Source organism: Oncorhynchus masou, chromosome 25, assembly GCF_036934945.1.
Source record: "Oncorhynchus masou masou isolate Uvic2021 chromosome 25, UVic_Omas_1.1, whole genome shotgun sequence".
Lineage (NCBI taxonomy): Eukaryota > Metazoa > Chordata > Actinopteri > Salmoniformes > Salmonidae > Oncorhynchus > Oncorhynchus masou.
Window position 1 is genome coordinate 921,335 of NC_088236.1, and position 26,027 is coordinate 947,361.

At 44.2% G+C, this 26,027-nt stretch overlaps 1 protein-coding gene across 1 annotated transcript in view; it reads left to right on the forward strand.

The window, feature by feature from the left end:
• Positions 1-26,027, forward strand: part of adamts3 (ADAM metallopeptidase with thrombospondin type 1 motif, 3) — a 210,917-nt gene that overhangs the window by 35,912 nt on the left and 148,978 nt on the right. Inside the window, 2 exon segments of the mRNA XM_064936528.1 lie at positions 5,037-5,512; positions 20,866-21,022. Coding sequence (XP_064792600.1) covers positions 5,037-5,512; positions 20,866-21,022 — 633 coding nt within the window.

Here is a 26,027-nt window from a genome sequence, read left to right on the forward strand (position 1 = left end):
GCACCGGCAGGGAGCCCAGCCAACAGCGAGTTGCAGTAATCCAGACGGGAGATGACAAGTGCCTGGATTAGGACCTGCGCGCTTCCTGTGTGAGGCAGGGTCGTACTCTGTGGATGTTGTAGAGCATGAACCTACAGGAACGGGCCACCGCCTTGATGTTAGTTGAGAACGACAGGGTGTTGTCCAGGATCACGCCAAGGTTCTTAGCGCTCTGGGAGGAGGACACAATGGAGTTGTCAACCGTGATGGCGAGATCATGGAACGGGCAGTCCTTCCCCGGGAGGAAGAGCAGCTCCGTCTTGCCGAGGTTCAGCTTGAGGTGGTGATCCGTCATCCACACTGATATGTCTGCCAGACATGCAGAGATGCGATTCGCCACCTGGTCATCAGAAGGGGAAAGGAGAAGATTAATTGTGTGTCGTCTGCATAGCAATGATAGGAGAGACCATGTGAGGTTATGACAGAGCCAAGTGACTTGGTGTATAGCGAGAATAGGAGAGGGCCTAGAACAGAGCCCTGGGGGACACTCACAGTGAAATAATTACTTACAGGCCCTTCCCAGCAATGCAGAGAGAAAAATAGAAACGTAGTAACAGGAGGAATAGATCCACAATGAGTAAGGATAACTTGGCTATATACACGGGGTACCCAGTCCATGTAGAGGGGTACGAGGTAGTTGGGGTAGATATGTCCATATAGACAGGGATAAAGTGACTGGGTGACAGGATAGATAATACACAGTAGCAGCAGTGTATGTGAGTCAAAAGAGTTTGTGCAAAAAGGGTCAAATTTTCAGCATCCTGAGGGGGAAGAGGATTTGTCATGCCTTCTTCATGACTGTGTTGGTGTGTGTGTGAACCATGTTAATTTCTTAGTGATGTGGACATCGAGGAACTTGAAGCTCTCGACTCACTCCACTAGAGGCCCGTCGATGTGAATGGGGGCGTGCTCTGCCCTCCGTTTCCTGTAGTCCAAGATCAGCTCCTTTGTCTTGCTGACATTGAGGGAGAGGTTGTCCACACTGCCAGGACTCTGACCTCCTCCCTATAGGCTGTCTCATCCCCGTCAGTGATCAGGCTGTTGTGTCCACTGTTGGACAGTTCTACTTAATGATGGTGTTGGAGTCATACACTCGTGGGTGAACAGGGAGTGCAGGAGAGGACTAAGAGTTTAATTTACTTTACTTCATATGTTCAGAAAAGCAATGATGGTAATATATTGATTAATATAGTGTTGTTGTTATTCCAGACCAGATGTGTTGCCGCCAGAAACAGTATTGCCATGACATAGACTGACAAGATTAATCCAGATGAAAGCTATGATCCCTTATTGATGTCATTTGTTAAATCCACTTCAATCAGTGTAGATCAGTGGTTCCCAAACTTTATAGTCCCGTACCCCGTCAAACATTCAACCTCCAAATGCGCACCCCCTGTAGCACCAAGGTCAGCGCACTCTCAAATGTCTTTTGCCATCATTGTAAGCCTGCCACACACACTATACGATACTGTCGTGTCTTTACTATCATTCAACTGAAGACTTCGTTTTTATCAAAGATTCTCTGTAATTAGTTACTCGATTAAACTGAATAATCATGTAACTGTAATTAACTAGGAAGTTGGGGCACCAAGGAAAGTATTCAGATTACAAAGTTATAATTTCCTAATATAACCTTTCAGATTTTTTCATATCTGATCAATAGTCTCCGGATTAATGATTTATTTATTTGACCTTAGTCTCATTACAAAAGTCGTAAATTGTTGGTTATCTGCACGAATCCAGTCTTCACTATGAGTCATCCATACATCAATTGTCATAAATTATTTATTTATTAATAATTAAGTAATTCACAGAAATGCATAAACAAACAGTAAATGTGGTTACATGAAATGATAAAATGTGCCCTAGTGGGATGAACCATCATGGCGGCTTGTTAGACAAAGGGGCAATGGGGGGTCGACTAAGAAGTCCCTACAGAGTTAATTATTACAATTAAAATGCTAATCCCTTACACATGAACGCTCACTCATTTGGGAACAATTGCAATCAATATATATATTTACACTCAGTGTGTCGTCTTGATCGCCGGTGAAAAGTCTTTATTTTGTAGAATTGTCCGTCTCTCTCCCTCTGTCTTGGTTAGAGGGATAGTTCAAAGTGACATTCGTTATAGAATGGGTGTTTCTGCGGTTGTCGTTCTTCACGTTCAATGATGCCGAATTCCTAGCTACAGACTAGTAATTAGTATCAAAGACTTGTTCTCATTCTGTCGGTGTCGATAGTCTAAGATTTTAACCACGTTGTATGGTTAAAAGATTCAGCAATGGTCTACACCTTTAGCCCTCTCGAAATTGAGGTAAGCTTGGTCTGGTGATAATTTCTCAAAGTTGGGTTTTATTCGGAATGGCGGAAAGGGGCTGTCCCAGGATGTCTGATCCTAACTGGGCTCAGTGGCAGTCCTCTGATTTAGTTCAAATCAAAAGGGAATTGTATTTTTCTTCATTAAACAGTCCACAATCATATTACACAATTATACAAACAGTATCATACTCACTCATTTATCTTATACAAAATTTAGATGTAAACCTCATATCTGAGGCTATTGTATAAACAGCGTTATGGTAATGTGGCCACACCGTCTCTCTTGAGCTTCCCCAAGTTGTAACAAATGGACCAGTTCGTAGCTGGATTCTTCACCGATCTTTTAAACGTTTTCTGGACCATGAAATTTGTTCGTACCTCAAGTTCTGTGAGGTGGAAGGATTTCCTTTGTCCTCTGAAAGTTTACCCTATCTCTAATACTGTGTGGCCATGAGGCAAGGTCTTCTGAGGAATTTACGACCTCTGACCACAGCAGTCTGGTTGTAGAAGCAAAGAGCGGGGGATGGTGCTCGCTGTATTCAAAGAGGGCAACGTCATGACAATACATTTATTAAACATTAGAATGAGTGCGAATTTGTGTCACAACCCGGCTAATGGGAAGTGACAAAGAGCTCTAATAGGACCAGGGCACAAATAATAATCAATAATTTTGCTCTTTCTTTAACCGTCTTACATATAAAACCTTATTTATTCATAGAAAATTGTGAATAACTCGCCACAGGTCAATGAGAAGGGTGTGCTTGAAAGGATGCTCATAACTCTGCAGTGTTGGGTTGTATTGGAGAGAGTCTGTCTTAAATAATTTTCCACACACAGTCTGTGTCTGTATTTAGTTTTCATGCTAGTGATGGCCGAGAATCCACTCTCACATAGGTACGTGGTTGCAAAGGGCATCGTCTTAACAGTGCGATTTGCCAAGGCAGGATACTCTGAGTCCAGAAATCTGGCAGAAATCTGGCAGTGGCTTATGATTGTTGCAATTTCAATGAGTGGACTGGAGGCAGGGCATGAAAGGGATAACGAATCCAGTTGTTTGTGTCCGTAAGCTTGAGTTCATTTGCACACAAAAAAAAAAATCATACAATGATGGAAAGACCTGTATGTTGTCCTTGTTAATGCAAACAGTAAAGCGCGCCAACTTCTTAGTCATAGCCTTAATTTTGTCCCACACATTGAATATAGTTGCTGAGAGTCCCTGTAATCCTAGATTCAGATCATTCAGGCGAGAAAAAACATCACCCAGATAGGCCAGTCGTCTGAGAAACTCGTCAACATGCAAGCAGTCAGACACGTGCAAATTATGGTCAGTAAAGAAAACTTTAAGCTCGTCTCTCAATTTAAAAAAAATGTCAATACTTTGCCCCTTGATATCCAGTGCACTTCTGTATGTTGTAAAAGCGTTACATGGTCGCTGTCCATATCATTGTAAAATGCAGAAAATACACAAGAGTTCAGGGGTCTTGCTTTAACAAAGTTAACCATTTTCACTATAGTGTCCAAAACATCTTTCAAGCATTCCCTTGTCAGCAAGGGAGACATAGTGGATTCTGCAATGTACCCAAGTGGCGTTGGGAGCAACCGCTTGCACGTCCGTTACCACTCCACTAGGTCTCTGTTATGGCTTTTGCGCCGTCAGTACAGATATGAACATGAGCAGCAGTTAAGTTTGGCTACAGCGGGACCGTTAGTGGAATTCCAGCGAGGGACGTTGTTACGAATCCCTTTTTGCCCGGCAGTCTAGGGGGGGATGGTAAAGAGACCCGTAACATAACTCATGCAAAGTATAATAGTGAAAAAGTAACAGTGAGAACGAAAAACCACAGACAACTAAGTTACCGTCAAACACTCAGGGTTTATTTTTAAACACATGGTAAAGGGGAGCAGGAAAAGGGGCTGAGCTGGATCCAAGGAAAGAAACAAATATCCCAAAACACCCCTAAGCTAGTGGTAGACTAGCCTACTTCAATACAGCTAACTAACTAACCAAAATTACAGCGGGTGGTCCGCCCGGTTCTAACTAGGGTTCTTAGACAAAGTATTCCTACGGGTAATGTTTGCCCAAGGGTGACTTGACTTGGTACCCCCTTTTCCCACCAACAAACAAACAAACAATCATGAAGCACAACAATACAATACTCACATAATAACGGACAAAGTGAAATGTAGTTGCAAAAACCAAAAGAGAGATCTCTGCATACAAATAGACACAGAGAGATGGAAACAGAGAGATCGAGCTCCATAGAAAACAACTGAACGGTTTTTAAACCAAGGGAAAGGATATGATTGGGTAAGAGAAAAGGAGCAGGTGTCTTCTGATTAGCGACTGATTGGGGAATGATGATTGCCACCTGTGAGGGGAGGAAAGAGAGAAAATAAATACACAGGATACTTGTATCCGTAACAGACGTAATGTGTGACATCCAGCCAACTTGATACAATTTTGGGAAGCATTGAAGTCAACATGGACCAGCATCCCTATGGAATGCTTTGGACACCTTGTAGAGTCCATGCCCCAACGGATTGAGGCTGTTCTGAGGGTGAAAGGGGAGGGGGTGCAACTCAATATTAGGAAGGTGTTCCTAATGTTTGGTATACTCAGTGTATATTGATTATAAAATATTGATTATTAATATTGTTGTTGTTGTTTATTCCAGACCAGCTGCGTAGCCGCCTGAGAGAGTATGGCCTCATCACCCCCATCAGCACCGACTCCCATGGTCACTTCCTGTCCCACCTGCTCTCTGCCAATCACAAGCAGCGAGTGAAGAGGGAGGTTGGGGCAGAGGGCTCGGAGCGGGCCAGTGATAGGCTGTTCTTCAACATCACGGTATTCGGCAGGGAGTTCCACCTGAGGCTCCGTCCCAACGACCGCTTGGTGTCTCCTGGGGCCATGGTGGAGTGGCACGACCAGGTCCCTGAACCAGGCAACGCCAGCAGCAGTAGTACAATTACTAGTAATAGTGGTAGCAGAGGTACTATCCGTGTTGGTGGAGAGAATGGGAGTGAGTCGACCAGCGGTGGAACAGAGAGGATTCTCAGGAGGAGGTTGCTGAAAACAGACTGCACCTTTATCGGTGACATCACTGACGTAAAGGGAGCCTCCGTCGCCATTAACAACTGTGATGGACTGGTAAATTCTCGTCAGCATTTAACGCAAACACACACTGCCCCCTCGACACTCTCAAAGCTTTAGAGATGATTGGTGACCTAATCATGTGGTGGTCAGTGGTTTTAGATGGTTGGAACTCTGCTCTATAATTGAGGCTTGATCTTATGTGGTTTTAGATGGTTGTAACTCTGCTGTCTGCTCTATGGCTCTGGTCTATAACTGAGGGGTTAGTTTTCTCTATATATGGTGGTTTACAGCACATTCTGCTCCAGATATTCCTCATTCTGACAGCTGGAAGAGTCTTTGTCCTGATGTTTGTCATGGATGAGTGGTCCTCCATTAATCTCTGCTAACTTCCATCTTTCCATCTTGGAAACTACAGTGCCTTAGGAAAGTATTGACCCCTTGACTTTTTCCAATTTAAAAAAAAACATTTTCCTCATCAATCTACACACAACACCCCATAATGACAAAGCAAAAACAGGGTTTTAGAAATGTTTGCTAATTTATTACAAATAAAAAACAGAAATACCATATTTACATAATTATTTCGACCCATTGCTATGAGATTCGAAATTGAGCTCAGGTGCATCCTTGAGATGTTTCTACAACTTGATTTGAGTCCACCTGTGGTAAGTTCAATTGATTGGACATGATTTGGAAAGGCACACGCCTGTCTATATAAGTTCCCACAGTTGGCAGTGCATGTCAGAGCAAAAACCAAGCCATGAGGTCGAAGGAATTGTGCCATAAAGCTCAGAGATAGGATTTTGTATAGGCACAGATCTGGGGGACGGTACCAAAGCATTTCTGCAGCGTTGAAGTTCCTCAAGAACACAGTGGCCTCCATTCTTAAATGGGAGAAGTTAGGAACCACCAAGACTCTTCTTAGAGCTGGCCTTCCGGGAAAAACTGAGCAATCGGGGAAGAAGGGCCTTGGTCAGGGAAGTGACTAAGTACCCGATGGTCACTCTGACAGAGCTCCGGAGTTCCTCTGTGGAGATGGGAGAACCTTCCAGAAGGACAACCATCTCTGCAGCACTCTACCAATTAGACCTTTATGGTAGTGGCCAGATGGAAGCCAATCCTCAGTAAAAGGCACATGACAGCCCGCTTTGAATTTGCCAAAATGCACCTAAAGGACTCTCACACCATGAGAAACAAGATTATCTGGACTGATGAAACCAAGACTCTACTCTTTGGCCTGAATGCCAAGCATCATGTCTGTAGGAAACCTGGCACAATGTTTTACAGCCGAAGGGACTGGGAGACTAGTCAGTATCGAGGAAAAGATGAACAGAGCAAAGTACAGAGAGACCCTTGATGAAAACCCTCTCCAGAGTGCTCAGGACCTCAGACTGGGGTGAAGGTTCACCTTCCAACAGAACAACGACCCTAAGCACACAGCCAAGACAACACAGGAGTGGCTTCGGGACAAGTACCCAATGTCCTTGAGTGGCCCAGCCAGAGCCTGGACTTGAACCCGATCAAACTTCTCTGGAGAGACCTGAAAATAGCTGTGTAGTGACGCTCCAGATCCAACCTGACAGAGCTTGAGAGAACCTGCAGAGATGAATGGGACAAACTTCCTAAATGCGGGTGTGCCAAGCTGGTAGCGTCATACCCAAGAAGACTCAAGGCTGTCATTGATGAGGTGGTTAAACAAAGTACTGAGTAGGGTCTGAATACTTATGTAAATATAATATTTGAGTATTTTACTACTACTGCCTCCTGACTCCTGCCTACTACTACCTACTGACTCCTGCCTACTACTACTGACTCCTGCCTACTACTACTACCTACTGACTCCTGCCTACTACTACTGACTCCTGCCTACTGCTACTACTGCTGCCTCCTGACTCCTGCCTACTACTACTACTGCCCCCTGACTCCTGCCTACTACGACTACCTACTGACTCCTGCCTACTACTACTAATACCTACTGACTCCTGCCTACTACTACTACCTACTGACTCCTGCCCACTACTACTACTGCTGCCTCCTGACTCCTGCCTACTACTACTACTGCCTCCTGACTCCTGCCTACTACTACTACTGCCTCCTGACTCCTGCCTACTACTACTACTGCCTACTGACTCCTGCCTACTACTTCTACTGCCTCCTGACTCCTGCCTACTACTACTACACACTGACTCCTGCCTACTACTACTACCTACTGACTCCTGCCCACTACTACTACTACCTACTGACTCCTGCCCACTACTACTACTACCTACTGACTCCTGCCCACTACTACTACTACCTACTGACTCCTGCCTACTACTACTACCTACTGACTCCTGCCTACTACTACTGCCCCCTGACTCCTGCCTACTACGACTACCTACTGACTCCTGCCTACTACTACTAATACCTACTGACTCCTGCCTACTACTACTACCTACTGACTCCTGCCCACTACTACTACTGCTGCCTCCTGCCCACTACTACTACTGCTGCCTCCTGACTCCTGCCTACTACTACTACTGCCTCCTGACTCCTGCCTACTACTACTACTGCCTACTGACTCCTGCCTACTACTTCTACTGCCTCCTAACTGCTGCCTACTACTACTACACACTGACTCCTGCCTACTACTACTACCTACTGACTCCTGCCCACTACTACTACTGCTGCCTCCTGACTCCTGCCTACTACTTCTACTGCCTCCTGACTCCTGCCTACTACTACTACTACCTACTGACTCCTGCCCACTACTACTACTGCTGCCTCCTGACTCCTGCCTACTACTTCTACTGCCTCCTGACTCCTGCCTACTACTACTACTACCTACTGACTCCTGCCCACTACTACTACTGCTGCCTCCTGACTCCTGCCTACTACTTCTACTGCCTCCTGACTCCTGCCTACTACTACTACACACTGACTCCTGCCTACTACTACTACCTACTGACTCCTGCCCACTACTACTACTACCTACTGACTCCTGCCCACTACTACTACTACCTACTGACTCCTGCCTACTACTACTACCTACTGACTCCTGCCTACTACTACTACACACTGACTCCTGCCTACTACTACTACACACTGACTCCTGCCTACTACTACTACCTACTGACTCCTGCCTACTACTACTACTACCTCCTGACTCCTGCCTACTACTACTGCCTACTACTACTACACACTGACTCCTGCCTACTACTACTACCTACTACTACTACACACTGACTCCTGCCTACTACTACTACTACCTACTACTACTACACACTGACTCCTGCCTACTACTACCTACTACTACTACACACTGACTCCTGCCTACTACTACTACCTACTACTACTACACACTGACTCCTGCCTACTACTACTACACACTGACTCCTGCCTACTACTACTACCTACTACTACTACACACTGACTCCTGCCTACTACTACTACCTACTACTACTACACACTGACTCCTGCCTACTACTACTACCTACTACTACTACACACTGACTCCTGCCTACTACTACTGCCTACTACTACTACACACTGACTCCTGCCTACTACTACTGCCTACTACTACTACACACTGACTCCTGCCTACTACTACTGCCTACTACTACTACACACTGACTCCTGCCTACTACTACTGCCTACTACTACTACACAATGACTCCTGCCTACTACTACTGCCTACTACTACTACACACTGACTCCTGCCTACTACTACTGCCTACTACTACTACACACTGACTCCTGCCTACTACTACTGCCTACTACTACTACACACTGACTCCTGCCTACTACTACTGCCTACTACTACTACACACTGACTCCTGCCTACTACTACTACCTACTGACTCCTGCCCACTACTACTACTACCTACTGACTCCTGCCTACTACTACTACCTACTGACTCCTGCCCACTACTACTACTACCTCCTGACTCCTGCCTACTACTACACACTGACTCCTGCCTACTACTACTACACACTGACTCCTGCCTACTACTACTACACACTGACTCCTGCCTACTACTACTACACACTGACTCCTGCCTACTACTACTACCTACTGACTCCTGCCTACTACTACTACTACCTACTGACTCCTGCCCACTACTACTACTACCTACTGACTCCTGCCTACTACTACATACTGACTCCTGCCTACTACTACTACATACTGACTCCTGCCTACTACTGACTCCTGCCTACTACTACATACTGTCTCGTGCCTACTACTGACTCCTGCCTACTACTACCTACTGACTCCTGCCTACTACTACCTACTGACTCCTGCCTACTACTACTACCTACTGACTCCTGCCTACTACTACTACCTACTGACTCCTGCCTACTACTACTTACTGACTCCTGCCTACTACTACTTACTGACTCCTGCCCACTACTACCTACTGACTCCTGCCTACTACTACTACCTACTGACTCCTGCCTACTACTACCTACTGACTCCTGCCCTCTACTACTAACTCCTGCCCACTACTACTAACTCCTGCCCACTACTACTACCTACTGACTCCTGCCTATTACTACTACTGCCTCCTGACTCCTGCCCAGTACTACTACTACCTACTGACTCCTGCCTACTACTACTGCCTCCTGGCTCCTGCCTACTACTACTACTACCTCCTGGCTCCTGCCTACTACTACTACCTACTGACTCCTGTTTACTACTACTACATACTGACTCCTGTTTACTACTACTACATACTGACTCCTGCCTACTACTACTACCTACTGACTCCTGCCTACTACTGACTCCTGCCTACTACTACTACCTACTGATTCCTGCCTACTACTGACTCCTGCATACTACTCCTGACTCCTGCCTACTGCTGCTGCCTCCTGACTCCTGCCTACTACTACTACCTACTGACTCCTGCCTACTACTACTACCTACTGACTCCTGCCTACCACTACTGCTACTACCTACTGATTCCTGCCTACTACTACTACCACCTACTGCCTCCTGACTCCTGCCTACTGCTACTACTACCTAATGACTCATTCTGACCTCCTGCCTACTACTACTACTACTACTACTACCTACTTACCTCCTACCTACTACTACTGCCTACTGACTCCTACTGACCTCCTACCTACTACTAATTCTACCTTTTGACCTCCTACCTCCTACTACTGACTCCTACTCATGGTCTCAAAATATTTCCAGAATATTCCCTTCAGGATAGTTCTGCCAGTTATTGTATTTCATTAAGAGTGAGGTAGAGAGTTTAGAGAGCCATCTGTAGTCCAGGAGAGAAGACATGATATCTGCTGAGCTCTTGTGTGAAGAGAGATTGATTGGCCAACATATTTTCCTTTGCTCCTGTGATATGCTCCCCAAGCTACAACTCCTATGGAGGAGCCATCTAATATGGTCAGTTTTCTAAGTACGTTTGTGAAATATTTTCTTGATCTTAATTTTATTTTCCCGCCCAGAAAAACAGATATAATTTTTTTCTCCGCCGACAGGTGACTTTCACTTCTACCTCTTTTTAGTTTTTTCAAATCTGAAGACATTTGCCGTTGTAGTTTTTCTTCAAAGTTCCTTTTTAAGGGTGGATAAAAATGGCAAGTAATGATGACGAAGGTTTGCACACATTTCTAAACTAAATACACCTTTAAACAACACACCCGATGAAAGGTGGCAGTGTCCTGTCTGAATCCAGGCTTTTTAAAAGTGGCAGGATTTTTTTTTTTAATAAAGCAAGTTCTGAAGTGGAGACTGGAGAGGCCGTCTCAGAGAACGGGACCGCTTCAGTCCAGCAGGCTGTTTGTTTTGGCAGGGAGGTGCGGTCTGCTTGACCGACACCTCTCCCCCTCAGACCCACCCTCTACAACCAGTCCTATACCTCAGACCCAGGCCTTTACATCAGACCCAGTCCTATACCTCAGACCCAGGCCTTTACATCAGACCCAGTCCTATACCACCAATACCTCCCAACACCACAGTACATCACAGTCCCACCAATACCTCCCAACACCACAGTACATCACAGTCCCACCAATACCTCCCAACACCACAGTACATCACAGTCCCACCAATACCTCCCAACACCACAGTACATCACAGTCCCACCAATACCTCACAACACCACAGTACATCACAGTCCCACCAATACCTCACAACACCACAGTACATCACAGTCCCACCAATACCTCACAACACCACAGTACATCACAGTCCCACCAATACCTCCCAACACCACAGTACATCACAGTCCCACCAATACCTCCCAACACCACAGTACATCACAGTCCCACCAATACCTCCCAACACCACACTACATCACAGTCCCACCAATACCTCCCAACACCACACTACATCACTGTCCCACCAATACCTCCCAACACCACACTACATCACAGTCCCACCAATACCTCCCAACACCACACTACATCACAGTCTCACCAATACCTCCCAACACCACAGTTAAGTTCAAACAGCTCTCATGTGATGTCATGACATACGCCTAGTTTCTTGAATCGGGTCACATTTAGCATATCAAAAGCATATCAAGTTCCTGATATGGACCTCAGGCAACAGCATATGCATCGTATGTGCTGAGAAAAATACTATGTAGGCCTACTGTCGGTGTTTGTCATCAAATAGAGAAAGTAAGATGTCCACAGACATTTTTGGAAAAATAGAACTGTTTGGCCATAATGACCATCATTATGTTTGGAGGAAAAAGGTGGGGCTTGCAAGCCGAAGTACACCATCCCAACTGGGAAGCACAGGGGTGGCAGCATCATGTTGTGGGGGTGCTTTGCTGTAGGAGGGACTGGTGGACTTCACAAAATAGATTGTGTCATGAGGAAGGACAATTATGTGGATATTTTGAAGCAACATCTCAAGACATCAGTCAGGAAGTTAATGCTTGGTCTTAAATGGGTCTTCCAAATGGACAATGACCCCAAGTATACTTCCAAAGTTGTGACAAAATGGCTTAAGGACAAGGTCAAGGTATTGTCAAGTCAAGGTATTGGAGTGGACATCACAAAGCCCTGACCTCAATCATATAGAACATTTGTGGGCAGAACTGAAAAATGTGTGTGCGAGCAAGGAGCCCTACAAACCTGACTCAGTTGCACCAGCACAGTCAGGAGGACTGGGCCAAAATTCACCAAACTTATTTTGGGAAGCTTGAGGAAAGCTACCCGAAATATTTGACCCAAGTTAAACAATTTAAAGGCAATGCTACCAAATACTAATTGAGTGTATGTAAACTTCTGACCAACTGGGAATGTGATGAAATAAATAAAAGCTGAAATAAATCATTCTCTCTACTATTATTCTAACATTTCACATTTTTAAAGTAAAGTGGTGATCCCAACTGACCTAATACAGGGAATTTGAACTAGAATTAAATGTCAGGAATTGTGAAAGACGGAGTTTAAATGTATTTGACTAAGGTGTATGTAAACTTCCGTCTTCAACTGTATATATTTTTTCTTTATTTAACAGGTAGGCTAGTTGAGAACAAGGTCTCATTAACAACTGTGACTTGGCCCAGATAAAGCAAAGCAGTGCAAAACAAACAACAACACAGTTACACATGGAATAAACAAACATACAGTCAATAAAATAGAAAGTCTATATACAGTGTGTGCAAATGAGGTAGGATAATGGAGATAAGGCAATGGAGCTATGGAGCTAAATAAAATAAATAACAGCATGGGGATGAGGTAGTTGGATGGGAAATTTACAGATGGGCTATGTACAGGTGCAGTGATCTGTGAGCTGCTCTGACAGCGAGTGCTTAAAGAGCTATAGATACAAGGACTGACCATCCATGATATCAAAATTGTAATCCTATTTCTATGATCTGTTTCCACTTGTCTATATTATTAAATTCTACTTTGATTCTGCCAACTAGCTGTCCAATGTAGTTTCCATTCCTTTCCAAGGAGAGCAGCCAAAGTTAATTGAAGTCACTACTCTAGCAACAGGGACACAGGTTTAGTGCATGTTGAAAGTAGTTTTATCTTCAAAGCAAGTTTATCTGCTTGAACCTGTTGTTATATAGGAAGTACAGTTCCCGCTCAGCCCAGTCAAAACTGTTCGCTGCTCTGGCCCCCCAATGGTGGAACAAACTCCCTCACGACGCCAGGACAGCGGAGTCAATCACCACCTTCCGGAGACACCTGAAACCCCACCTCTTCAAGGAATACCTAGGATAGGATAAGTAATCCTTCTCAACCCCCCCCCCTTAAATGATTTAGATGCACTATTGTAAAGTGGCTGTTCCACTGGATGTCAGAAGGTGAATTCACCAATTTGTAAGTCGCTCTGGATAAGAGCGTCTGCTAAATGACTTAAATGTAATGTCTTAAATGTTATACATAAGGTCTATGTCTTGAAAAGAATGACATCAGGCTAGATTTACTAAGTGAACTGGTTTTATTCAAACTCAAACCCTATGTGAATGCCTTTGCTTCTGGGTCTGCACACTTTATGGAAGAGACGACACACGCAGGGATGACATGCCGTACTCATCTAATTCTCCTTTGTGCCCACATGGTGAACTGACGATAAACTGCCAGCCTGTATGCTCTGCAAACAAATTCATAAGAAAAGTTAGTCTGATACCGGAACTAAATCACAATGTATTTATCATGAGCATGCCCCATTATTGGTTAGAATGAGATTTCATGAATCATGATGCTGCCATTATCTGCCAGCTTGTATTGAGGGGCTCCTGAGTGGCGCAGCGGTCAAAGGCACAGCATCTGTGCTAGAGGCGTCACTACAGACCCTGGTACGATTCCAGTCTGTATCACAACCGACTGTGATTAGGAGTCCCATAGGGCGGTGCACAATTGGACCAGCGTTGTTAGGATTTGGCCAGGGTAGGCCGTCATTGTAAATAAGAATTTGTTCTTAACTGACTTGCCTAGTTAAATAAAGATAAGAAATAAAAAAAATCTGACAGCATCCCCACTAACACCAGTTTGTGTTTGGCTACGCTGAACCTCTCGCTGAGGTGTTTCAGGCAGCATGTCTGTTACTGCTACTAGGACTCTTTGATCTGGGGCAACGATCGGCTTGAACAATGAACGGCTTCAGTAGGTTTATTGGCTCCCTAACTAATATTATTTCATTCTCTGTAAACTCATTCTCAGACTCGGAGCTACTGTGTAAATTCAGCCATTTTTGGGAGTTCCAAAATGTTCTCTCCTGTCAGTGATGCAACAAAGCCAATATGGAGATTTACAATTACAGTTAGCTGGCGTTCTAAATCCTAGTGTTTCCATTACCCTTTAAGACCACACTAAATGTCTAAATGTTCTAAATGTCTCTACCAATAACAAGTTTACACTTTTCCCTTCCCGACTCAGACCACTCCCTGGGCAGCTCGTGGCTGGGTTTCCATTTGTAGTCTGTAATAGTTTTCAAGCCCTGCCACAACCGACGAGCATCAGTGCCAGTGTAGTAGGATGCAATCTTAATCCTGTATTGCCGCTTTGCCTGTTTGATGGTTCGTCTGAGGGCGTTAAGGGATTTCTTATGTGTCCAGATTATTGTCCTGCTCCTTGAAAGCGGCAGCTCTAATCTTTATGTGGATGTTGCCTGTATACTCCTCAATGCCATTGGATGAATCCCGGAACATATTCAAGTATGTGCTAGCAAAACAGTCCTGTAGCATAGACATCATGTGACCATTTCCATATTGAGTGAGTCACTGGTACTTCCTGCTTCTATTTTTGCTTGCACGTTGGCCAATAGAACCGATGGTATTGGAGGTTTACTCACCTACGAATTCTCAGAAGGCAGTCTGACCTCCACCCCCTTTTTCTCCGTCTTTTCTACATGCAAATGACGGGGATCTGACCCGTTCCCGAGAAAGCAGTATATCCTTTGCGTCGGACTTGTAAAATAAAAAATCTTTGTCCAGTTCGAGGCGAGTAATCGCTGTTATTTTCGGTCAAAAGAAACGATTCTGTGTTTCCAACTTTTTGGCCACAGTTTGGGGAAGGCCCTTTCCTGTTTCAGCATGACAATGCCCCCATGCACAAGGCGAGGTCCATACAGAAATGGTTTGTCAAGATCCGTGTGGAAGAACTTGACTGGCCTGCACAGAACCCTGACCTCAACCCCATCTAACACTTTTGGGATGAATTGGAACTCCAACTGCGAGCCAGGCCTAATCACCCCTCACTAATGCTCTTGTGGCTGAATGGAAGCAAGTCCCCGCAGCAATGTTCCAACAACAAGTGGAAAGCCTTCCCAGAAGAGTGGAGGCTATTATGGCAGCAAAGGGGGGAACAGCTCCTTGTTAATGCCCATGATTTTGGAATGGGATGTTGGATGAGCAGGTGTCCACATACTTATGGTAATGTAGTGTACATACATGAAAGCAGGGAAAAGTGACATAGACCAAATACAAACAGTGTAGCTATTCCCTCCGCAAGGCAATCAAACAAGCTAAGCGTCAGTATAGAGACAAAGTAGAATGTCAATTCAACGGCTCAGACACAAGAGGTATGTGGCAGGGTCTACAGTCAATCACGGATTACAAAAAGAAAACCTGCCCCGTCACGGACCAGGATGTCTTGCTCCCAGGCAGACTAAATAACTTTTTTGCCCGCTTTGAGGACAATACAGTGCCACTGACACGGCCTGCAACCAAAACATGCGGCCTCTCCTTCACTGCAGCCGAGGTGAGTAAAACATTTAAACGTGTTAACCCTCGCAAGGCTGCAGGCCCAGACGGCATCACCAGCCGCGCCCTCAGAGCATGCGCAGACCAGCTGGCTGGTGTGTTTACGGACATATTCAATCAATCCCTATCCCAGTCTGCTGTTCCCACATGTTTCAAGAGGGCCACCATTGTTCCTGTTCCCAAGAAAGCTAAGGTAACTGAGCTAAACGACTACCGCCCCGTAGCACTCACTACCGTCATCATGAAGTGCTTTGAGAGACTAGTCAAGGACCATATCACCTCCACCCTACCTGACACCCTAGACCCACTCCAATTTGCTTAACGCCCAAATAGGTCCACAGACGACGCAATCTCAACCACACTGCACACTGCCCTAACCCATCTGGACAAGAGGAATACCTATGTGAGAATGCTGTTCATCGACTACAGCTCGGCATTTAACACCATAGTACCCTCCAAGCTCGTCATCAAGCTCGAGACCCTGGGTCTCGACCCCGCCCTGTGCAACTGGGTACTGGACTTCCTGACGGGCCGCCCCCAGGTGGTGAGGGTAGGCAACAACATCTCCACCCCGCTGATCTTCAACACTGGGGCCCCACAAGGGTTCGTTCTGAGCCATCTCCTGTACTCCCTGTTCACCCACGACTGCGTGGCCACGCACGCCTCCGACTCAATCATCAAGTTTGCGGACGACACAACAGTGGTAGGCTTGATTACCAACAACGACAAGACGGCCTACAGGGAGGAGGTGAGGGCCCTCGGAGTGTGGTGTCAGGTAAATAACCTCACACTCAACGTCAACAAAACTAAGGAGATGATTGTGGACTTCAGGAAACAGCAGAGGGAACACCCCCTATCCACATCGATGGAACAGTAGTGGAGAGGGTAGTAAGTTTTAAGTTCCTCTACACATCACAGACAAACTGAATTGGTCCACCCACACAGACAGCATCGTGAAAAAGGCGCAGCAGCGCCTCTTCAACCTCAGGAGGCTGAAGAAATTCGGCTTGTCACCAAAAGCACTCACAAACTTCTACAGATGCACAATCGAGAGCATCCTGGCGGGCTGTATCACCGCCTGGTACGGCAACTGCTCCGCCCACAACCGTAAGGCTCTCCAGAGGGTAGTGAGGTCTGCACAACGCATCAACGGGGGCAAACTACCTGCCCTCCAGGACACCTACACCACCCGATGTTACAGGAAGGCCATAAAGATCATCAAGGACAACAACCACCCGAGCCACTGCCTGTTCACCCCGCTATCATCCAGAAGGCGAGGTCAGTACAGATGCATCAAAGCTGGGACCGAGAGACTGAAAAACAGCTTCTATCTCAAGGCCATCAGACTGTTAAACAGCCACCACTAACATTGAGTGGCTGCTGCCAACACACTGACTCAACTCCAGCCACTTTAATGATGTAAAATATATCACTAGCCACTTTAAACAATGCTACCTAATATAATGTTTACATACCCTACATTATTCATCTCATATGTATACGTATATACTGTACTCTATATCATCTACTGCATCTTTATGTAATTCATGTATCACTAGCCACTTTAACTATGCCACTTTGTTTACATACTCATCTCATATGTATATACTGTACTCGATACCATCTACTGTATCTTGCCTATGCTGCTCTGTACCATCACTCATTCATATATCTTTATGTACATATTCTTTATCCCCTTACACTTGTGTGTATAAGACAGTGTTTTGGAATTGTTAGTTAGATTACTTGTTGGTTATTACTGCATTGTCGGAACTGGAAGCACAAGCATTTCACTACACTCGCATTAACATCTGCTAACCATGTGTATGTGACAAATAAAATTTGATTTGCATAGATAAAAATAAGGTATTTGAGGTAGATATGTACATGCAGGCAGGGTAAATACATGAATGCAGGGTAAAGTGACTAGGCGTCAGGATAGATAATAATAAGGTATTTGAGGTAGATATGTACATGCAGGCAGGGTAAATACATGAATGCAGGGTAAAGTGATTAGGCGTCAGGATAGATAATAATAAGGTATTTTAGGTAGATCTGTACAGTGGGGCAAAAAAGTATTTAGTCAGCCACCAATTGTGCAAGTTCTCCCACTTAAAAAGATGAGAGAGGCCTGTCATTTTCATCATAGGTACACTTGAGGTAACTATGACAGACAAAATGAGAAGAAAAATCCAGAAAATCACATTGTAATGAATTTATTTGCAAATGATGGTGGAAAATAAGTTTTTGGTCACCTACAAACAAGCAAGATTTCTGGCTCTCTGACCTGTAACTTCTTTAAGAGGCTCCTCTGTCCTCCACTCCTTACCTGTTTGAACTTGTTATCCAGTATAAAAGACACCTGTCCACAACCTCAAACAGTCACACTCCAAACTCCACTATGGCCAAGACCAAAGAGCTGTCAAAGGACACCAGAAACAATATTGTAGACCTGCACCAGGCTGGGAAGACTGAATCTGCAATAGGTAAACAGCTTGGTTTGAAGAAATCAACTGTGGGAGCAATTATTAGGAAATGAAAGACATAAAAGAACACTGATAATCTCCCTCCATCTGGGGACTCCAAGCAAGATCTCACCCCATGGGGTCAAAATGATCACAAGAACGGTGAGCAAAAATCCCTGAACCACATGGGGGGACCCAGTGAATGACCTGCAGAGAGCTGGGACCAAAGTAACAAAGCCTACACACTACGCCGCCAGGGACTCAAATCCTGCAGTGCCAGACGTGTCCCCCTGCTTAAGCCAGTACATGTCCAGGCCCATCTGAAGTTTGCTAGAGAGCATTTGGATGATCCAGAAGAAGATTGGGAGAATGTCATATGGTCAGATGAAACCAAAATAGAACTTTTTGGTAAAAACTAAACTCGTCGTGTTTGGAGGACAAAGAATGCTGAGTTACATCCAAAGAACACCATACCTACTGTGAAGCATGGGGTTGGAAACATCATGCTTTGGGGCTGTTTTTCTGCAAAGGGACCAGGACGACTAATCCGTGTAAAGAAAATAATGAATGGGACCATGTATCGTGAGATTTTGAGTGAAAACCTCCTTCCATCAGCAAGGGCATTGAAGATGAAACGTGGCTGGGTCTTTCAGCATGACAATGATCCCAAACACACAGCCCGGGCAACGAAGGAGTGGCTTCCAGTATTTAAAGATCCTGGAGTTGCCTCGTCAGTCTCCAGATCTCAACCCATAGGAAATTTTTGGAGGGTGTTGAAAGTTCTTGTTGCCCAGCAACAGCCCCAAAACATCACTGCTCTAGAGGAGATCTGCATGGAGGAATGGTCCAAAATACCAGCAACAGTGTGTGAAAACCTTGTGAAGACTTACAGAAAACATTTGACCTCTGTCATTGCCAACAAAGGGTATATAACAAAGTATTGAGAAACTTTTGTTATTGACCAAATACTTATTTTCCACCATAATTTGCAAATAAATTCATTAAAAATCCTACAATATGATTTTCTGGATTTTTTTTCTCATTTTGTCTGTCATATTTTAAGTTTACCTATGATGAAAATACAGGCCTCTCTCATCTTTTTAAGTGGGAGAACTTGCACAATTGGTGGCTGACTAAATACTTTTTTGCCCCACTGTATATGAAGGCAGGGTAAAGTGACTAGGCGTCAGAATAGATAATAATAAGGTATTTGAGGTATATATGTACATAAAGGCAGGGTAAAGTGACTTGTCATCAGTATAGATAATAATACAAGTAAAATAAAGAACTCAGTAGCAGCAGCAGATGATGAGTGTAAAAGTGTGTGCGTATGTTGTGTATGTGAATTTGTGTGGGAGTGTCTATTGAAGTGTGTGTGTGTGTGAGTGAGTGTGTATATGCTGTCAGGTTTTGGGACAGCCACCTCACAATAGAAGTAGGTGTATGTCACGTTCGCTGGAATAATTATTGGACCAAACTGCAGCGCAAAATGGTTTCCACATAAAATATATCTGAAAATGCACAAAACAACAAAGAAAGAATGAAACAAACAACAAACCGTAACAAAGAGGTGTAACATGCTACTTAAATATGATTACAATGATTACCAGCTGCCTCTAATTGGGAATCATACCAAACACCAACATAGAAAAACTAAACTAGAACCCCACATAGAAAATAATAACTAGAAAACCCCCCAGTCACGCCCTGACTTACTCTACCATAGAAAATAAGGGCTCTCTATGGTCAGGACGTGACAGTGTATGAACAATGAATTTGTACTATAATAATTTAACAATGTGCTTGTTATTGCCTTGGATTGAATTAGAACAAATCATGATGTAAATAAATGTCCAAAGTTTGGAGACTTAACTTTTTTAAATGGTTGTTTTTGAGGTGGGACTGCAATTGTGGTTGCCTAGCACTTTCAAGAGCGTTGGGTCAAAGGTAAAAGGTCGCTGCTTCAAATCCCTGAGCTGACAAGGTGGAAAAATCTGCCGTTCTTCACTTAAGCAATGCAGTTAACCCCCAACAACAACAACTGCTCCCCGGGCGCCGATGACATTGACATTGATTAAGGCAGCCTCCCGCACCTCTCTGATTCAAAGGGGTTGTGTTAAATGTGTTAAACGTTTCAGTTGACTGCATTCAGTTGTGCAAATGACTAGGTATCCCTTTCATTTCCATTCCCATTTTGCATCACTTCTGAAGAATCACCCATTTGGTCAAATATAGATTCTCTCTGACTCTTTTCCCGCTCTCTCTTCAGGCTGGTATGATCCGGACAGACTCAGATGAGTACTTCATTGAGCCATTGGAGAGAGGGACTCAGGAACATGAGGACCAGGGCAGAGTCCATGTTGTCTACAGGAGATCTGCTGTTCTACAGGCCCCCTCTGACATCTCACTGGACTACCAACTGGAAGGTAAGCTGTGTGTATGCTTGTGTGTGATATATATATCTATACTACCATTCAAAAGTTTGGGTTCACTTAGCAATTTCCATGTTTTTGAAAGAAAAGCAAATGTTTTGTCCATTAAAATAACATCAAATTGATCAGAAATACAGTGTAGACATTGTTAATGTTGTAAATGACTATTGTAGCTGGAAATATCTAAAAATGGAATATCTAATATCTAAAAATGGAATATCTACATAGGCGTACAGAGGCCCATTATCAGCAACCAACCTCCTGTGTTCCAATGGCACGTTGTGTTAGCTAATCCAAGTTTATCATTTTAAAGTTCTAATTGATCATTAGAAAACCCTTTTGCAATTATGTTAGCACAGCTGAAAACTGTTGTTCTGATTAAAGAAGCAATACAACTGACCTTCTTTAGACCAGTTGAGTATCTGGAGCATCAGCATTTGTGGGTTCAATTACAGGCTCAAAATGGCCAGAAACAAAGTACTTTCATCTGAAACTCGTCAATCTGTTCTTGTTCTGAGAAATGAAGGCTATTACATGTGAGAAATTGCCAAGAAACTGAAGATCTCGTACAATGTTGTGTACTATTCCTTTCATAGAACAGCGCAAACTTGTTCTATCCAGAATAGAAAGAGGAGTGGGAGGCCCCGGTGCACAACTGAGAAAGAGGACAAGTACATTAGTGTCTAGTTTGAGAAACAGACGCCTCACAAGTCCGCAACTGGCAGCTTCATTAAATGGTACCCGCAAAACACCAGTCTCAATGTCAACAGTGAAAAGGCAACTCCGGGATGCTGGCCTTCTAGGCAGAGTTGCAAAGAAAAAACATACCTCAGACTGGCCAATAAAAAGAAAATATTAAGATGGGGAAAATAACACACTGGACAGAGATGGCTTTTTTCTCTCGCATGGAATAGCCTTAATTTCTCAGAACTAGAATAGACTGACGGGTTTCAGAAGTAGTTCTTTGTTTCTGGCCTTTTTGAGCCTGTAATCGAAACCCAGAAATGCTGATGTTCCAGATACTCATCTATTCTAAAAAAAAAGGGCCAGTTTTATTGCTTCTTTAATCAGGACAACAGTTTTCAGCTGTGCTAACATAATTGCTAAAGGGTTTTCTAATGATCAATTAGCCTTTTAAAATGATAAACTTGGATTAGCTAACACAACGTGCCATTGGAACACAGGAGTGATGGTTGTTGATAATGGGCCTCTGTACATCTATGTAGTTATTCCATAAAAAATCTGCCGTTTCCAGCTACAATAGTCATTTACAACATTAACATTGTCTACACTGTATTTCTGATCACTTTAATGTTATTTTAATGGACAAAAAAATGTGCTTTTCTTTCAAAAACAAGGACATTTCTAAGTGACCCCAAACTTTTGAACGGTAGTGCGTGTATGTACAGTATATTGTATAATTTAGCAGACACTTTTAACCAAAGTGACTTACATTCTTGCGCCCATCATTTGTTACATGTGGATGGTGCTGAGAATTGAACCGGTAATTGAACCCACTATCCTGGCATATCAGGTGTGTGTCTGTGTGTGGTGTGTGTGTGTTTGTTTGTGTAAAACTACAGATGAATAGTTAATGAAGCACCCAGAGTAGTCTGCATCACTCACCTGACATCTGCTGATGTTATAATGAGTCTGTTAGAGGTATGGTAGAAGTCTGTCATGTAGGTGATTGTGAGTGGTTAGCCAGCCTACTATTCCATGTAGGTGGTCGTGAGTGGTTAGCCAGCCTACTGTTCCATGTAGATGGATGTGAGTGGTTAGCCAGCCTACTGTTCCATGTAGATGGATATGAATGATTAGCCAGCCTACTGTTCCATGTAGATGGATATGAATGATTAGCCAGCCTACTGTTCCATGTAGATGGATGTGAGTGGTTAGCCAGCCTACTGTTCCATGTAGATGGATATGAGTGGTTAGCCAGCCTACTGTTCCATGTAGATGGATATGAATGATTAGCCAGCCTACTGTTCCATGTAGATGGATGTGAGTGGTTAGCCAGCCTACTATTCCATGTAGATGGTTGTGAGTGGTTAGCCAGCCTACTGTTCCATGTAGATGGTTGTGAGTGGTTAGCCAGCCTACTATTCCATGTAGATGGTTGTGAGTGGTTAGCCGGCCTACTGTTCCATGTAGATGGATATGAATGATTAGCCAGCCTACAGTTCCATGTAGATGGTTGTGAGTGGTTAGCCAGCCTACTGTTCCATGTAGATGGTTGTGAGTGGTTAGCCAGCCTACTGTTCCAAGTAGATGGATGTGAGTGGTTAGCCATCCTACTATTCCATGTAGATGGTTGTGAGTGGTTAGCCAGCCTACTGTTCCATGTAGATGGTTGTGAGTGGTTAGCCAGCCTACTATTCCATGTAGATGGTTGTGAGTGGTTAGCCAGCCTACTGTTCCATGTAGATGGATATGAATGATTAGCCAGCCTACTGTTCCATGTAGATGGATGTGAGTGGTTAGCCAGCCTACTATTCCATGTAGATGGTTGTGAGTGGTTAGCCAGCCTACTGTTCCATGTAGATGGATATGAATGATTAGCCAGCCTACTATTCCATGTAGATGGTTGTGAGTGGTTAGCCAGCCTACTGTTCCATGTAGATGGTTGTGAGTGGTTAGCCAGCCTACTGTTCCATGTAGATGGATGTGAGTGGTTAGCCAGCCTACTGTTCCATGTAGATGGATGTGAGTGGTTAGCCAGCCTACTGTTCCATGTAGATGGATGTGAGTGGTTAGCCAGCCTACTGTTCCATGTAGATGGTTGTGAGTGGTTAGCCAGCCTACTGTTCCATGTAGATGGTTGTGAGTGGTTAGCCAGCCTACTATTCCATGTAGATGGTTGTGAGTGGTTAGCCAGCCTACTGTTCCATGTAGATGGTTGTGAGTGGTTAGCCAGCCTACTATTCCATGTAGATGGATGTGAGTGGTTAGCCAGCCTACTGTTCCATGTAGATGGTTGTGAGTGGTTAGCCAGCCTACTGTTCCATGTAGATGGATATGAGTGGTTAGCCAGCCTACTGTTCCATGTAGATGGAAGTGAGTGGTTAGCCAGCCTACTGTTCCATGTAGATGGATGTGAGTGGTTAGCCAGCCTACTGTTCCATTTAGATGGATGAGTGGTTAGTGAGTGTTTAGTGAGTGTTTAGTCTTTGTGACTGTTGACCTGTTTAAAGGTTTTGTTCACATCGGCTAACGAGAATGTTATCACACATACATCCAGAACAGCTGGTGCTCTCGTGCTTGCCTCAAAGTGAGCATAAAAGGCATTTATTTAATCTGGTGAGCTTTAATCATTGACGCGAGCATACATCTGGGTTTCCCTTTGTAGTCCGTAATAGTTTTCAAAGCCCTGTCACATCCGACGAGTGTCAGAGCCAGTGTAGTAGGATTCAATATTAATCGTGTATTGATGCTTTGCTTGTTTTATGTTTCGTCTGAGTGCATAATGGGATTTCTTATAAGCGTCCGGATTAGTCTCTCACTCCTTGAAAGCGGCAAATCTAGCCTTTAGCTCGATGCAGATGTTGCTTGTAATCCATGGCTTCTGGTTGGGATATGTACGTACAGTCACTGTGGGGACGACGTTGTCAATGCACTTATTGATGAAATCGATGACTGAGGTGGTGTACTCTTAAATGCCATTGGATGAATCCCGGAACATATTCCAGTCTGTGCTAGCAAAACAGTCCTGTAGCGTAGCATCCGCGTCATCTGACCACTTCTGTATTGAGCAAGTCACTGGTACTTCCTGCTTTAGTTTTTGCTTGTAAGCAGGAATAGAATTATGGTCAGATTTGTCAAATGGAGGACGGAGGAGAGCTTTGTATGCATCTCTGTGTGTGGAATAAAGGTGGTCTAGGATTTTTTTTCTCTGGTTGCATATGTAACATGCTGGTAAAATTTCATAAAACAGATTTAAGTGTGGCTGCATTATAGTCCCCGGCCACTAGGAGCGCCCATTCTTGGTGAGCATTTTCTTGATTGCTTATGGCCTTATAGAGTTGGTTGAGTGTGGTGTTAGTGCCAGCATCGTTCTGTGGTGGTAAATAGACGGCTATGAATATTATAGATGAGAACTCTCTTGGTCGATTGTGTGGTCTACAGCTTATCATAATTACATGTAGATTGGGGTGAGTGGTTAACCAGCCTACTATTCCATGTAGGTGGGTTAGTGGTTAACCAGCCTACTATTCCATGGATGTGAGTGGTTAACCATCCTACTATTCCATGTAGATTGGTGTGAGTGGTTAGCCAGCCTACTATTCCATGTAGATTGGTGTGAGTGGTTAGCCAGCCTACTATTCCATGTAGATTGGTGTGAGTGGTTAGCCAGCCTACTATTCCATGTAGATTGGTGTGAGTGGTTAACCAGCCTACTTTTCCATGGATGTGAGTGGTTAACCAGTCTACTATTCCATGTAGATTGGTGTGAGTGGTTAACCAGCCTACTTTTCCATGGATGTGAGTGGTTAACCAGTCTACTATTCCATGTAGATTGGTGTGAGTGGTTAACCAGCCTACTATTCCATGTAGATGGATGTGAGTGGTTAACCAGCCTTCTATTCCATGCATGTGAGTGGTTAACCAGCCTACTATTCCATGGATGTGAGTGGTTAGCCAGCCTACTACTCCATGTAGATTGGTGTGAGTGGTTAACCAGCCTACTATTCCATGTAGGTGGGTTAGTGGTTAGCCAGCCTACTATTCTATGTAGGTGGGTTTGAGTGGTTAACCAGCCTACTATTCCATGTAGATTGGTGTGAGTGGTTAACCAGCCTACTATTTCATTTAGGTGGGTTAGTGGTTAGCCAGTCTACTATTCTATGTAGGTGGGTTTGAGTGGTTAACCAGCCTACTATTCCATGTAGATTGGTGTGAGTGGTTAACCAGCCTACTATTCCATGTAGATTGGGGTGAGTGGTTAACCAGCCTACTATTCCATGTAGATTGGTGTGAGTGGTTAACCAGTCTACTATTC